At 40.1% G+C, this 15,818-nt stretch overlaps 3 protein-coding genes across 8 annotated transcripts in view; 1 reads left to right on the top strand and 2 right to left on the bottom strand.

The window, feature by feature from the left end:
* LOC144518252 (membrane-associated phosphatidylinositol transfer protein 2-like) overlaps positions 1 to 4,559 on the top strand; it is a 44,138-nt gene extending 39,579 nt beyond the window's left edge. For all 6 annotated transcript variants that reach the window (XM_078250775.1, XM_078250779.1, XM_078250774.1 and 3 more), the window contains 4 exons: positions 459 to 608; positions 722 to 902; positions 1,130 to 1,252; positions 1,486 to 4,559. In XM_078250775.1, the coding sequence (XP_078106901.1) occupies positions 459 to 608; positions 722 to 902; positions 1,130 to 1,252; positions 1,486 to 1,869 (838 nt within the window). In that variant the 3' untranslated portion in view covers positions 1,870 to 4,559. The remainder of the gene's footprint in view (positions 1 to 458; positions 609 to 721; positions 903 to 1,129; positions 1,253 to 1,485) is intronic.
* Positions 4,560 to 5,335: 776 nt separating this feature from the next.
* arl6ip4 (ADP-ribosylation factor-like 6 interacting protein 4) lies at positions 5,336 to 8,561 on the bottom strand. Its single transcript, XM_078250781.1, has 5 exons — positions 8,252 to 8,561; positions 7,824 to 8,138; positions 6,393 to 6,510; positions 6,122 to 6,191; positions 5,336 to 6,043 (listed from the first exon to the last, which is right to left on the bottom strand). Exons 1-5 carry the CDS (start codon positions 8,418 to 8,420, stop codon positions 5,987 to 5,989), a joined length of 729 nt encoding a protein of 242 aa, XP_078106907.1. The 5' UTR covers positions 8,421 to 8,561; the 3' UTR covers positions 5,336 to 5,986.
* A 2,522-nt stretch (positions 8,562 to 11,083) lies between these two features.
* mthfd2 (methylenetetrahydrofolate dehydrogenase (NADP+ dependent) 2, methenyltetrahydrofolate cyclohydrolase) lies at positions 11,084 to 15,285 on the bottom strand. The gene is made up of 8 exons (XM_078250773.1): positions 15,097 to 15,285; positions 13,369 to 13,553; positions 13,138 to 13,260; positions 12,642 to 12,794; positions 12,264 to 12,371; positions 12,080 to 12,172; positions 11,828 to 11,953; positions 11,084 to 11,733 (listed from the first exon to the last, which is right to left on the bottom strand). Exons 1-8 carry the CDS (start codon positions 15,174 to 15,176, stop codon positions 11,585 to 11,587), a joined length of 1,017 nt encoding a protein of 338 aa, XP_078106899.1. The 5' UTR covers positions 15,177 to 15,285; the 3' UTR covers positions 11,084 to 11,584.
* Between the last annotated feature and the right edge of the window lie 533 nt (positions 15,286 to 15,818).

Here is a 15,818-nt window from a genome sequence, read left to right as displayed (position 1 = left end):
GTTAATCCTTGCTGTAGAGAGATCAAGCATAACTAAAAATAGGTGAGTTGTGAAAGAGGGGAGTGAGGGTAACCCTAACCCTCCAGACGGGGGTGTGGCATTGGCAATGTTGTGCTAATGTTTTGCAGTGTATTTTTTCCCTGTCCTGTTTATATGTTGTATACATTCTGTGTCCCTAACTTGACATCTATATATGATTTAAAAAAAAAAAAAGTTTCCGACATCTTTCATTTTATTATTTACAGCTTAAAAAGACCTATTCCCAAAGCCTGATGGCATGTCATAGTTTACTGAATTATTCAGGCTAGGTGCATTTTATCAAGAAGCCTGGTTTATATTTGGTTTTAGCTCAGTTTGTTCTTGCGTTTCAGTGTCCTCAAGAGGATTGTCAAGATAAAACATTTTTGACTTGGTCTTTCTCCATTTTCTTACTTTCTGTTGTTCTTTTCATTCCTCAGGGGTGACCACACATGTGCAGACAGCTACCTGACAGCTGTTCCACGTGGCACAGAGTTTGTTGTATTCAGCATCGACGGGTCATTTGCTGCCAGTGTGTCAATCATGGGCAGTGATCCCAAAGTGCGGGCAGGAGCCGTGGATGTTGTCAGGTACCCAGCTGCTCTTCTTCTCCTGTTTTCTTGGGTTTGAGTCTCTTTCAGACTGAAGCACATAAGCATTTTGCATTGTCTTAATTCTGTTATCTTGTTCCTCCTCATTGCAGACACTGGCAAGATTTAGGCTATATGATCATCTATGTGACAGGACGACCAGACATGCAGAAGCAGCGGGTAGTGGCTTGGTTATCTCAGCACAACTTCCCTCATGGCATTGTCTCCTTCTGTGACGGCCTGGTCCACGACCCGCTCAGACACAAGACCAACTTCCTCAAGTCCCTGACAGAGGTCAGACTGGGAGAAAGGGAGGATTGGGGGGGGTCGGGGGTCTATGTGCAGTACCATAGTGTGTGCATGTGTAGTCTTGATCTTTGTGGAATGAATAAGGAATATACTTTTAGAGGTAAAAACAACAACAATGATGACATTGTACAACTATGAGAGAAATGTTATCTCAATCGCGAAGAGAAACACAGAGTGCCAAACAGTTCTCTTGTTCATTTGGCTGATCCCAGGTTCACATGAAGATTTTCGCTGGCTACGGATCAACCAAAGACATCTCAGTCTACACATCCATTGGCATCCCTCCCTCCCAAATATACATCGTCGGGAGACCCTCCAAGAAGATGCAGTGCCAGGTACTATTTGATTATTTCATGCATTGATCTTGTTTTTCAAATTCATATTTAATTTACTTATTTCAAGGATATTAAAGTAAATACCAAAACAACGATGACAATGATTTACTAAAACTGCCACTATTACAACCAATTAACTCTTTTAACTAAATTAATAAATATCAATTAACTGAACCAAAATTCTCTGATTCTTCATAGTTGACAGAATGTCTCTCCTCTGATCCTCTCAACAGTTCATCACTGAGGGATATGCGGCTCATTTGTCCCAGCTGGAGTACAGTCACCGTTCTCGGCCAGCTAAGTCCAGCAGTGCACGCATGGTGCTACGTAAAGGCAGCTTCGGCTTGGGTGCAAACAGCGACTTCCTAAGGAAGAGGAACCACCTGCTGCGCACAATCTCCTCCCAACCGACCCCCAGCTCCCCAACAGGCAGCATCCACAACAGGCCAGAACGCACACAGAGCCAATCGGACGGCGAGAGGCTAGAGCGGGATCGGCTGGAGTGCGCTCACAGCTACAGCCAGGGAGCAGCACAGCGCAGCATGAGCATCACAGCCAGCTGCTGGGGCCGCAGCAGCAGCACCAAGCTGGAACCAGGCGTTCTCAGCCCCAAATGAGATTAGGAAGACAGAGTACCTTCGGGAGAGTGATGAAAAGTATACAGTGCTGAGGAAGAGACCCATGACAAAGATAAATGCAAAGAGTGAAAAACTGTTGGCTTGCACCAGATGGGTAAATACCACAATGAAAACAATAGGTGCTACAAACCACTCTTTATAAACTAATGCCAGTTACACTCTACACAGATATTTATAAACAGAGGCTACGGCTATATTTATTATACAACGCACACAATACTCAACAGGCATTTCAAGGAGCATCTTCCTGAAACAGAAACGTGCACACAAATAGACAAAGCATATATTGTAGGGATCCAGACTGTTTCTACTGTTTAGTAAATATTTATCACTCTTGATTACAAGGTCAGTTTTCCTCCTACAGCAGGCTCTTAGATTGGAGATGGTTACACGTACAAGCACCCCATTGCTGTATACTTAAGTTAACAACACAAAGTGGTTGCAGACAGCCTGTATCAGGTCCCAGTTTGGCTACTGTTCTGATCCTGCACTGTAACTGACACTGACACCACAAGCACAGCAATTACGATAGTTTTAATGCTATGTCCTTTTTATGTGATAACCAGATATGTTCACGTCTGGGAGCAGAGCGGAGAATCAGGTAAAACTGGATTGAATGTGTTTCTTTTCTCAGTGTGACCAAACAAACACACAGTCATTTAGCCAAAATGTATCTTTTTCAGATTTGTTTTTAGAAAAAAAGCTTCATTTATCAACATTAAAAAACAAACATTGTTCTGTAAGCCAACATGAACGGATTTGATCAAGATCTACTACTTGTTGCATAAACAAAGACACAAGCAATGACTAAATAATGTTTTAGCAAACCATACAGTCCAGTTTAGCTTGTTTTCTAGTCGTCCATCAGACCAAAGAACCATCCAAATATCACATGAAACAAACTGCGAAATTACCCTTTAATGATGGTTGCAGCTTAAACTGTTCCTGGGATTTTATAGCATTTCACCACATCTCACCACACTGCACTGCTGAACCTTCCTGAATCTGTAATGTTTGACTCGGCTATAACGAAAACTCCTACTACTGTATTAACTACGGTTAATGTGCCAAAGTTAACAGTATAGAATGAAATGCTGTACATGAATAGAGAGGAAATGATTAAGGTCTCCTGTGAAAAAATGGAATAGATTGTGTAAGTATGTAGTTGAATGGTTTAACAAGGCTTGTACATAATTATTACGTGACAGTGCAGATCTGGTATCTGGTCCACTGAAGACCAGTTTTAAGTGTCTTCTTCACTCTGGGGGTAAACACCACCTCATTTGGGATACACTTTAATGATTGATGAAGATTATTGTTATTTAAGATTATAGATATTTTAAAATGTATTGATTTTGTGAACAAAATGTGTTTTTAATATTACTTTAACTATGTTGTGGTTTTTTTTTTTTCTTCCTCAAACTTCAGTTACAGCAGCCAAAACTCAAAGAGGTCTTTGCCTGGCACAGTATTGTATTTTTATTATGTTATCTTGCAGATCACCAGAATTGTATCAACAGAACTGCTATCTTGTGTCATATATTGTATGTTTACTATCTAATTTTGGAAATTTGGGATATGGCTTATCTCTGGTTATCCCTAAGCTGTACATTAGGCATTGAATGTGCTCATAGATAATCCTCTTTAGGTTAAGGTCTCTTTTCTCTGTTCTGCTTTTGCGCCTTTAGAGGAAGAACAATCTGCAAATTGTAAATTCTGTACAAATGCTGTCAGAAGTAGGAGCACAGAGCTAAGACTTAACTTTATGCTGTTCGCCATTTTTTCCTGACAAGGTTACAACATTTGTGATTTATTCATTCAAATGATGTTTATTTGTCCCTCTAATAGGCATTTATAGAGCTGACTGCAATGGACCAATATGGGCTCAAATGTAAGGGAAATGTGCAATATTACTGAACTGCACCACAAGATCAAACCGACTGTGTTGAGGAACACAGCACAGTGCATTGACAATCAGTTCAACAGGCACATAACCTACGGATGTCAAATTGCAGAGGGAATCTGAACACATCTTAGCACTCAACGAACGCACAGGGCACACATGCAACATTTGTAGAGTCCATTTAAAAAAAAAAAAGTAGAGATTTCTCACAAGTGCCACTGACCTGATAATGGTGTGAAATATTACTGCAGGTTTTTTTCCTGTGGACAGACATGCTCTGCATGTCTTAACTTTGTTTTTGAGGTTTGGATGAAGTCACTTAACATTTAAAAGTGACCCAGAAATCAACACTCAGTTGCCATTTTATTAGGTACACTTACAGTATGTAAAACAAAAACAAAAAATGCAGTCCTGCAACAAATCCTACCTTCATTAAACATTTTAATGTGTTAACTGTTTTAGAGGGGATCAACTTAATGGTCATTTTTAAAGGCTGTAGTTTGTGATGCTGTTGAATTGTATTGTGTTATACTGAGAGGTGTTTCTAATAATCTGTCCACCCCTTTTATATCAATGAGGGGAGACCTAATGCTAGATAACTAAGTGTACATCCCAATGCATAGGTACCTATAACTTGCTTGGCCGTGGCTATTTCTAGCTATCCTGGTGAAGAAAAGTGTAATTACAAACTGTTTTACAGTCCCTCTGCATTTTGACCATTTTAGAGATTTGGCTTGAAGCCATATATAAAACTCTTTCGAAAGCTGCTGATCGAAGAATGGCTGTTTGTACATTGATAGTATTTGGAAAAAAGGAAAGGCAATGCTGTAAAACATGCAGCATGGTTATCTACTGAACCATATTATGTCTTTCCTCAGAGATCTGAATTGCCTGGATATCAAAATCCAGAGAATGTAAAGACGAAGCGTTGCAGTTATCTGTGAAGTTTGGATACCTCTGGGCAGACAATCGCTTTGATTCTGCTACTTACACACACATTACCAGAGGCCTTACATTTCCCTTTTCTGCCTTACATTGGCCATTGTGTTGTGAGGCCTAGAATGAACACTGCTCACTCCCAAATTGACTTCATGGAAAAGGGTAGACTGTTTACTTTTTGGAAATAGGAAAAGGCCATATTTTTTTCTTAAAAGGCTTTGGCTTGTTTTCACTTAAAAGGAAATGTACAAAGGAGAAATCGGTTTGACATATTTCACAAACATTAGGCAATCCGTCTTAATCTCTGTTCCCCAGGTTAACGCAATGTTAACCACTGTTACATCAACAGTTAGCATTCATGGGCTGTATATATATATATGCAACATACCTTGGTAAATATTTTCATTGTACAGGATATGTATCTTGTAGGTTTTTGGATAACTTAATGTTATCAATTCCCTTGTGCTTTTATGTACAGTGTATAAAGAACATAAAGAACAATTCAGTCATTTGTGCCGTTTTTCACACAAAATGGTAATGAAAATAATATGACAAGGATAGTCTCTTCAGAGATCAGGGTGTATTCAAATATAGGATGATTCATTGCAGGTAATAAAAAGTTTATTTTTTTGGAATCAGTTCACACAAATGCAGTTTTGTTCTGAGAGCCAAAGAGAAACAAAATGTGAGATGTAAAGATGAGCATACATCTACGAGTGGGTGTAGGGTATGTAGCCAAAAGAGTCAGTCAGACAAGATACTGAACACTTAAAAAAGATTCTTAATGTCTTTGATTTAAATTATAACATGAAACGGTTCATTTCCAATTAAGAAAACATTTGAATGGTCTGTTGCAGTCACACATCATCTGACTGACAGGTACAGAAAACTGACAACCGTACTTGCAGTCCATTCAGGATTGAACCTTAAATGTACTCACTGAAATGCTTTCAAACATGGATAAAACAAATAAGCATTAATCAGCAAATGTGCAAACTATGTGGGACCTCTTCCTTTTGCAGATCTCAGTAGGATTAAAAACATTAAAATCTCACACTAACTCCTGCATAGATTTAATAAGGCAAATCAATAGGAGAGATACTGGCTTTTACCTGGATTAAACTCATTACTGTACATGACCCCTATACTTTGTACCTCCACTACTGTACAGTGAAATCAGAGGCAACTGTTTGAAATTATGATATAAAATTCAGCTCCTTGAGGCTGCTGTCCTGAAGAAGATCATGGCATCTTCTACTTGTTGATTCCCAGTTTCCTCTGGAAGGCATTCCCGTCTCCCTTGGTGGCTTGCTATAGGATGAATGGAAGTTCACTGTTAGATACATTAGATAGATATCACAGAGTTATAATTGAAACTTTCTCACGTACCTTGTTGATGTCTTTGTGTTTCTCTCGGCTCACTATCTCCTCTATGATCTCTCCTTCTCCTCTCACCAATCTGGAGGGGAAATTGTCATTCATTATTACATCATAATGTTAGAATTATGTATTATATGTATTAGCTCTTCTGGGAAATTTGGGGTTAGGCTGGAATGAAAGTGTTTGATCAGGCTGTGACTCTGAACAGACATTTGAACAGGTGAACTGCTCCTCTACACTTACCTGTTGTGGATTGTAAACAATGTACTCTGTAGCTTACCTGGTCCGCCCGGTTTCTGGGTCTACCACCCTGCGGATCACACTCTGTCTGGCCTCGTACTCCTCTTTGGTGAGGGGCCTTTTAGTGGAGAGTCGGGCCTTCTGCTCATCGGTCATGACTGCAGAGGAAAACAGAGTATAATGCACTTGTGTGCCTTTTCTTCCGATATTCATATTAGGTGACTATGATACTGTGAGACAATGTTAATTTGTCAACCGCACCATTTATACTTTTAATGGTGAGGTATTTAATCCTCTGAATTATCCACCGATCTATTTAGGTGGAGAACAAACATCAAAACTGTGCAAATTAGGGCCGCGCCTTTTATTTATTTATTGATTTTATTTATTAATCATTTAGACTATAAATTGTCAGAAAAATACAATCACCATTTCCAAAAAGTAAAAACCTAAAGGAGACTTCTTTAAATTTCTTGTTTTGGTCCGACCAACAGTCCAAAACTCAAAGAAATTCAATTTGCTGTGATATAATACAGAGAAAATTAGCAAATCCTCACATTTGAAGAGCTGCAATCAGAAAAAGAAGTGATTCTGATCCTTTTACATCACTTGTCTTTAACAACCAGATGCTGAATTAAAAATGCCATAAAGTGTGTGTGTAATATATATATATACACACATACACACACAGTGAAACAAGAAACGTCCTCTCACTTTCAACCTGCGTAAAACTTTGTATGAACATAAAAAAAATTCAACTACTAAGAACTAAACTGAACAACGTTTCACAGACATGTGACTAACAGAAATGGAAAAATGTGTCCCTGAACAAAGCATGGTCAAAATCAAGAGTTGCAGAACGTTACAGGGAAGATATCCCCCTCCCTCATGTGGTGCCCTTCCTGCAGGCTCATCCTGACACGACCCTCCAGCACAACAATGCCACCAGCCATACCGCTGGCTCTGCGCGCGATTTCCTGCAAGACAGGAATGTTAGTGTTCTGCCATGGCCAGCGAAGAGCCCCGGATCTCAATCCCATTGAGCACGCCTGGGACCTGTTGGATCGGAGGGTAAGGGTGAGAACCATGCCCCCCCAGAAATGTCCGGGAACTTTAAGGTGCCTTTGTGAAAGAGTGGGGTAACATCTCGCAGCAAGAACTGGCAAACCTGGTGCAGTCCATGAGGAGGAGATGCACTGCAGTACTTAATGCTGCTGGTGGCCCCACCAGATACTGACTGGGACTTTTGATTTTGACCATCCTTTGTTCAGGGACACATTTTTCCATTTCTGTTAGTCACATGTCTGTGAAACGTTGTTCAGTTTAGTTTAAGTCTTAGTAGTTGAATTTGTTTATGTTCATACAAAGTTTTACGCATGTAAAATAAAAGCAGTTGAAAGTGAGAGGACGTTTCTTGTTTCGCTGAGAATATAACAACAACAAGACGGTGTGGAGTGATGTAATGCCCCACCAGGCCCGAGCTCCACTGTCCCCTCTTCGCTCTGCCACACCTCCAGGTAGGACGGAGGCTTCTCGGCCAACACCACCACCTCTGCCTTCTTCTTCTCCTTCTCCTTCTTCTTCGGCTTCTCTTTCTTCTTTTTCTCCATTTTCTTCTGTTTCTTCAGCTTCGCCTTCTTCTTCTTCGACTTCTTCTTCCTCCCTTTACTTTTCTTCTTCTTTGTCTTTTCATCACTCGACGAGGATGAAGACGACGAGGAAGAAGAGGTGGATGAAGAAGAAGAAGAAGAGCTTCTCCTGCGCTTCTTTCTTTGTGCTTTTACATCTGAGGGAAAGAGAAGAAACAGTTCAACAGAGGTATTTGATAATAAGACTTCCGCTGCTGTCAAAGCTTCTCATTTAATAAAAAAAAAAGAAAAAAAAAAGTGAAGTCCCAACCTTGACTTTTGTGAGATGGTTTTTTTGACGACTTGCTTCGACTCCTGCTGCTGGAAGACGACGTCGATGATGATGATGATGATGAAGAGGAGGAGGACCGTCTCCGTTTCTTCTTCTTCTCGTGTCTTTTCTCTCTGCCAGCTCTGTCAAGTGACCTGTTGCGATCCATCACTGAGACAACTGAGTGAACTTAAATCCACACGGAAAACCTGGTCGAAGATCATATAAAGTAGAAAGTGTGCTGTTTCAGCCATTGAAGACTGGCTCCTTTAGTTTACGGAAGTATACGCGTCTCCAATTGCCTTCCGTCAGTATCCGGAAATACAATATAAAGGTTCCTAGTTCCTACTTTAGTTTAAACAGCTTATCGACATGCTGAGTTATGGGTCATTTTTTTACCAGGTTGGAAAGTAGTACTCAGAGCCAATACTTTATAAAACTATCAATACACCTGTGTAAATGTACTTTGTTACAGGTAATAATCTTTTAAATTGTAATTTATATAGAAGTACAGAAGATTTATCAGAAAGGTGTGCTTAAAGTTTGACAAATAAACGTAGACTACTAGACTACTCATTATGCAGAATGACATTTCTTAGAGTGTTATTGGATTATTCATTAAATGATTAAAGATAAGAAAAGTTGTTTTTTAATGTTCCTTTTTCGTGACTTTTTTCTTTTTCTTGTGAAATACTGGATACTTTCACCCCATTAGAAAACCTTAAATGTATACAATGTGAGAGGGGGAAATCCCTCTTTGGGTAAACTGCTCTACTTACATTACACATTAAGGCACGCTTCTTTGTTTTATTGAAAAGTTCCCAAGCCAACACAACTTGGAAACACTGGCTTCATCAATAACCATGCATCCTATTTTACAAGCTGATCATATGTCACAAGCACAGCTAGTGCAAACACTAGTCAAATAAATCTAGTGAAAACATTTCCCTCTGAAATGTAGGGACATATTTGTATACATTTGCATCTGTACAATACCTCAGTAATTGCATTTAGTTTAGTTTTTTGTTTCATATATGACATTATTGTTCTATTCTTCACTGCTTCACACCACATTCAAATACATGTTTTACATACATCTGAAATGTGTTAGAGAGTTGGTGTCACTGTTGTCCTTTAAAAAAAAAGAAACATCTTACTTTGAATTTAGCCTACATGGAAATAACTTGTTTTCTTATTTGTGAAAAAAAAACCCAGCAATGTTCCCTTACCAGCCTATTTGGCTGTTTAGTATGCAGATTAGGTATCATATAACTATGTCCCTTGAGTATATCATCTTCTTTTCAATATCTTCTATTAGGCAATGAAAACAAGTCCAATAGTGCAGCAGATTAGAAAGGCCCATCCTATAACTCTCATGTAGAGACCCAAAGAAAACCTTACAAACTCAGTGAACCCACACAAACCACACCACCTGTTGACCCTGATAGGTCCTCTCCATAAACCTGTGGTACCTCCCACAGTACCAATAAATAACTTGAAGGGTCGGCTCAGGTTGAACGTGGGACAATCTGACGTTATGTGTGTGAAGGTCTGCCCCAAATAAGTTCCAAGTGTATCAGATATTTGGGTCACAATAATCATTGAGTATTGTTGTCCCAGTCTCTTTGCTTCCATGTCACTTAAACGGGTCCGTGCGTTAAAGGAATGGCGGGTATAATTGTACGGAATCTTAAAAAAAACATTTTAATAGGTAAATAAAGAGAGTCTGTCTGTGAGTCAGGATATGATTTGGAAAAAAGAGGGTAATGGTGTAGAATAAAATGTCCGCTATGTCTCTCATTTCTAATTGAGAGACCATTGACTCATAGATATACACTCACCTTAAGGATTATTAGTAACACCTTTCACGTTAATAAAATTATCTAATCAACCAATCACATGACAGCTGCTTCAATGCATTTAGGGGTGTGGTCCTGGTCAAGACAATCTCCTGAACTCCAAACTGAATGTCAGAATGGGAAAGAAAGGTGATCTAAGCAACTTTGAGCGTGGCGTAGATGTTGGTGCCAGATGGGCTGGTCTGAGTATTTCACAATCTGCTCAGTTACTGGGATTTTCACGCGCAACCATTTCTAGGGTTTACAAAGAATGGTCTGAAAAAGGAAAAACTATTTTAAACGTTTAAATGCCACAGCCTACCTGAGCATTGTTTCTGACCATGTCCATCCCTTTATGACCACCATGTACCCATCCTCTGATGGCTACTTCCAGCAGGATAATGCACCATGTCACAAAGCTCAAATCATTTCAAATTAGTTTGTTGAACATGACAATGAGTTCACTGTACTAAAATGGGCCCCACAGTCACCAGATCTCAACCCAATAGAACATCTTTGGGATCTGGTGGAACGGGAGCTTCGTGCCCTGAATGTGCATCGCACAAATTTCCATCAACTGGTAGAAGATATCCTATCAATATGGGCCAACATTTCTAAAGAATGCTTCCAGCACCTTGTTGAATCAATGTCACGAATAATTAAGGCAGTTCTGAAGGCGAAAGGGGGTCAAACACAGTATTAGTAGGGTGTTCCTAATAATCCTTTAGGTGAGTGTATGTGGTGGTGATGATGCCCATATCATGCCAAATATAGGCGGTGGGGGGGATCAAAAAGGTGGGGGTGGGAATATGTGGTTATTTAATATTGGTAATAAGAGGCCATTACTTTTAATGATAGTGCCTGAAAAGTGAGTTATATTTGGAATGAGTGCATCAGTGTAAATCTGACACTGTAAAGAGAGTAAGAGAACATTATGGTCACTGTTCTACAGTGTACAGGAATAGACAATCTGTTTGCACAGAAAGCACCAATGTGTGAACATATTTGTAGTATTTATTTCAAAGTTTTTATAAAGGCAATTGTGAATATATAAAGCTTGTATATTGATAAATATAGGTGTTCCTGATGATGTTAGCCCTTATCACTCTTGGTACATAAGGCTAAACTAATGGAAAGAAACACAAGAGACAGGCCTATATGCTGTAACCTGCCTCCATTCATGTTTAAATATTATGTCAATATAGTAATAAATAAAATAATATTCCTCCCATAAGATTCCTTAAACCCCCCCAAAAATACATTGCAAATGATAAATACTAAAAACCTTGTTACATAAAACACAGCTGCATGAGTGAATATAACAGTCTACACATGGCTGAGCTTGAAGTTAGAAGAGGTTAAAGATGCCAGCGGGAAGAAAGTCTTAAAGCTATCATCTTTCCAGTCCGTGTGCAAACGAAGGTCCTCAGGTTGCTCCAAGTAAAAAATAACGGGGGTGGAATGTGTCACTATGGCTTGGATTTTCTACTGCCCATTAGGATGTAGCCGCCATGCGGATCCTCTCTGGAGGAAACAGCAGAACGTTCTTAGCTGCTTTGATAGTGTTCTTCATTAGCATTGCCACTGTCATGGGTCCCACACCTCCGGGCACAGGGGTGATGAAGCCCGCCTTCTGTCTCACGCCTGAATATAGACAGAAAAGGTATGATGTTACAGACAATCGAGACACCATGCATGTCGATGCAGAAATATGATCATGATCGCTGTCCAGCCTTACCTTCAAAATCCACATCTCCAACCAGTCTGCTCTTTCCGGTGACTGGGTCCTGCACTCTGTTTATTCCAACGTCAATCACCGCTGCTCCCTCTTTGATCATGTCGGAGGTAATGAGGTTCGGAATCCCTGATAGTTCAGTAAACACGCACAGAACAGTTAGACAACAGAAAAAAAATAATCTACTGAACAAAGATTCGAGTTTTACACAGTTCAGTCATTGTCACATGCAAGCAAATAAACGGTGACACAAACCTGCAGCAGCCACGATGATATCAGCGATTTTAGTGTGTTGGCAAAGTTGCTCCTTTGGGGTGTAACGGTGAGAAATGGTTACCGTGGCATCACCTGCAACAGAAAAAACATTCAGTATTTATGCCGTATATTTAAACCCTCCATCTTTAAACACACAGATAAACACACATGCACAGTAACCAACCTCCGGGCCTCTCATGACGGCCGTCTGTATGCAGTAACATGGCGATGGGCATGCCCACATTCTTGGAGCGTCCTGCAACCACAACATTCTTCCCAATAGTAGGAATACCTAGAGGACAAGAATTCAATAAAAACTAGATCAATTTTATTTATAGTGTCAAATCATAATGGATGTTATCTCAGGACACTTTACAGATAGAGTAGGTCTGGACCACACTTTCTAATTTATAGAGACCCAACAATTCCCCCAGGAGCATGCATTTAGTGTGACAGTGGTGAGGAAAAACTTCCTTTCAAAATTCATACAGTTAGTTGACATAGTTTGGTCAGCAGCAATTCATCCCAAAAAGACAAAGTAAGCGATCACTCCGGTTGTTACCTGTGCGTTTAATAATTTCCATGACTCCCCAGGGAGTGGCAGGGAGCATGGTGGACTGATCCAGGCACATGCGACCCACGTTAAGTACGTGGAAACCGTCCACGTCCTTGGTAGGGGAAACTGCATTACAGATTGTCCGCTCATCAATGTGATCTATCAGAAAACAAAGACAAGTTACCGTCAGGACAACTAGATCTCAAATGTTTTGTTCAAGAACACGTATAAGTTTGTTAAAGTTCACAAATGCAACTTATTTAAGCATAGATAGGTGTTGTTTAACAAAAAAGAAAATCCTAACAGAGAGACAGCATGGAGGTTGGCAGATTTGTGCTCTAACGTATGTGCTGCCAACTCATGCTGACTGATACTTTAACTGATTTTTATCCTGGCTGACAACAACAGCCCATACCATGACACAAAACAGCCACTCTACAGTAGCATGATTCTCTCTACTCATTGTTATTCTTTCTGTTTCACTATTCCAGTTTCTCTGTACCTGGGAGAGGCAGCTGGACCAGCAGGCCATCAACACGATGGTCTGTGTTAAGTTTGTAGATCAGGTCCAATAACTCCTCCTCGCTGATGTCTGAATGCTTGACAATGGTCTCACTAGAGATTCCTGTGGGAGGTTGAAGAGAGAAAATAACTAAAAACGCATTTTGTTCTTTTATTGTAGAAAAGTGGTGTTTACACATACATATGAGGACTGTGGGTGTTTTTTTCTTACCAACATCAGCTGCAGATCGTGTCTTATTCAGGACGTAGGAGTGACTGGCTGGGTTTTCTCCCACCAGAACCACACTTAGATGGGGTCTCCTGTGGCCGGCTAAAACCCATTTCTCCACATCAGCCCGGACCTCTTCTCGAATCTGACGAGCTAGTTTCTTTCCTGAGATGACCACCGCCTCCTGTCTGAGAGTTGGCATGCAAAAAGACTGGGATCAGAGGACAAACAGTCGATAACTTACATTTTAACAAGCTGCGTTTCTGCTGTTATTCAGGCACAGAACATATCAACTAGACTCGGACTCTCGATTGCCTTCGAACATAACTTCTGACACCAGAAACCTATCTCAACCATTCAGCCTGGCCAAGCACCAATTTTGCTACCAAAATTAGACACAGCACGTCTCCACCTGACAGAGGAGCCATTAGCCCTTGTACTGAAGAGCTGTACACTACCATATATTCAATTACAGCAAGATAAGTCCAAGTAGAATCAGAGGCCCCTGATGATTAAAACTGATGTATAACATTCTTATGAATATACAAACTGGGTTGACCGCCTGCTGCTTTGTCTAAATTTCAAAAGCGCCAAGATGGTTATCCGTTATATAACAACAGAGAGCAGTAGGCCTAGTTAATAACTGAAGAGTAATGAGCCATCAACAGTGATGCAAGCACTCTTGTATTCTGCAAACTAATTAAACCTCACAGAAAAGTATCACATCTTTGGGCAAAATGGGGTGAGACAATGGGGCCAAGATTGCAGAGCAGCAAAGGGCTCTTTAACCTCATATGAATTCAAACACAAAGCCGGTCTACTGAGGAGATAATGCCTCTTTTTAAATGTACTGTATGGCCATATAGAGATGTTAAGTGAGAGAGACCAACCTCAAAGGAGAGTGTTTAAAAAAAAGAAGTTGTCTTTTGTTAGTTTCATTATTTTTTTTTATTTTTTTTTAAATACATGTTATTCTTCTGTGCATGTTGCTTGTTGCTGTGTGTATTTTAATGCAAAGCCAGTTGTGTTTATGTGTAATTAAACTTTGCTTTTAAGTTGTATAATATTGTGATATAAGGTAATAACTCATGCATAACATGTCATAGCTTTAAATGATCTATCCTGTGCCTATGGAGCTGTAGATCATGTGCAGGGCGTGTGTGTAACATTAGATTATTACATTTATCTCAGTCATGCTGAACTCAGCACGTTTCCAATAAATACCTGCACGAGATGCTGCAAATTTGCCATCTGTATAATGTCCTCTCATAATAAATACCATACATTTTCTCTGCCATATGTCATCTAGGACCAAAATGGATATGCATGTATTATTTTCCTTGAGTGTAGACCAACACCTCGGTCTCCAGCTGAAACCTGGGTCCTCAAGCTTCTGGGTGCAAGCACCGAGTCCGATTTCATCAGCCAACCGGCAGCTGCAATGTTACCGGCATAACGCTAGGGGCGCACACAAATGTGACCAACTGCAGACATTTAGTAGCCTACAATAACATCAAACTAACCCCCCCCCCGCCATAAGAAAACGCGCGATCTTTCATCCGTGTTTACACAACTTTACAGAAGACCGGCAAATAAAGTAATATTTTTTATATTATATTTAATATGTATCAACATATCGTCTCATGTTGGAAAGAAAACGCGCGGAACATTAGAAGTGGGATTCAATTTACCCAAATTAAATCAGATTTTTGAACTGGTGGTCGAACTCACCTCGAGGCCGACGTGTGCAGTTTACAGACTTGATGCTGGGAGTGTTGGCACAGTTTTCTGAGAGTCCTGATCGCTGCCATTGTGACCAGCTGAGAGGAGAAGAGAAGAGAAGAGAAGAGAAACGGTTACGTAACACACCACCACCACCACCAGGGCTGACAGTCAGCGACGTCTGTGGAGCTGTGGAGGAGGAAGATGTGGAGCAGAGGCTTTAAAGCCCTTCCCCCTGCACGTATGGTGCATGCGTCACAGTTATCTGCTGCCACACCTCTACTGCATAGATAATAGCCTTCTGTAGGTGTTTAATGGCATGAACCATCCATACAGCAGCAGGAGAGGTGTAGTGGAGTAAAAAAAAAGGATAACATAAATACATATTTTATAACTATAATACATATAGTGGAGTAAAAGTATAATATTTCCCTCTGAGATGTGGTAGAGTAGAAGTATTAGGTAGTACGGTATAAATAAAGCCCTCAAGTAAAGTACACATACCTCAGAATTACTCAAATTGAGCACTGTACTGCCTAAATACTCCCACCATGGACGATATTGGTCAATATTTGTCAGCTAGTTTCTGGACCTATAGAGCTACATTTTAGCTCAGGTGCATGCAAGCATTCTTGTTTTTGTTGCAATAAACAAACAAATAAAATAAACACACAAAAACAAAAAATATTGGTGACAAAATATGGTAATCAGACAGAAAGTGTGGCGAGTGG

The sequence above is a fragment of the Sander vitreus genome, chromosome 5, assembly GCF_031162955.1.
Source record: "Sander vitreus isolate 19-12246 chromosome 5, sanVit1, whole genome shotgun sequence".
In the NCBI taxonomy this organism is placed as follows: domain Eukaryota; kingdom Metazoa; phylum Chordata; class Actinopteri; order Perciformes; family Percidae; genus Sander; species Sander vitreus.
The sequence above is the reverse complement of the archived record's forward strand: the minus strand, read 5'-3'. Positions and strand labels throughout refer to the sequence as shown.

What these genes read in the sequence shown, in the direction of transcription:
- arl6ip4 (XM_078250781.1), bottom strand. Translation starts at nt 8,420, where the DNA reads ATGGATCGCAACAGGTCACTTGACAGAGCTGGCAGAGAGAAAAGACAC. An exon ending in GACAGTGGAGCTCGGGCCTG is followed by an intron (nt 6,511 to 7,823) that starts GTGGGGCATTAC and finishes TTTCCTCTGCAG; the next exon opens with TCATGACCGATGAGCAGAAG. An exon ending in AACACAAAGACATCAACAAG is followed by an intron (nt 6,044 to 6,121) that starts GTACGTGAGAAA and finishes TTCATCCTATAG; the next exon opens with CAAGCCACCAAGGGAGACGG.
- mthfd2 (XM_078250773.1), bottom strand. Translation starts at nt 15,176, where the DNA reads ATGGCAGCGATCAGGACTCTCAGAAAACTGTGCCAACACTCCCAGCAT. An exon ending in CTGCACACGTCGGCCTCGAG is followed by an intron (nt 13,554 to 15,096) that starts GTGAGTTCGACC and finishes GCCAACTCTCAG; the next exon opens with ACAGGAGGCGGTGGTCATCT. An exon ending in GGAAATTATTAAACGCACAG is followed by an intron (nt 12,372 to 12,641) that starts GTAACAACCGGA and finishes CTTGTCCTCTAG; the next exon opens with GTATTCCTACTATTGGGAAG.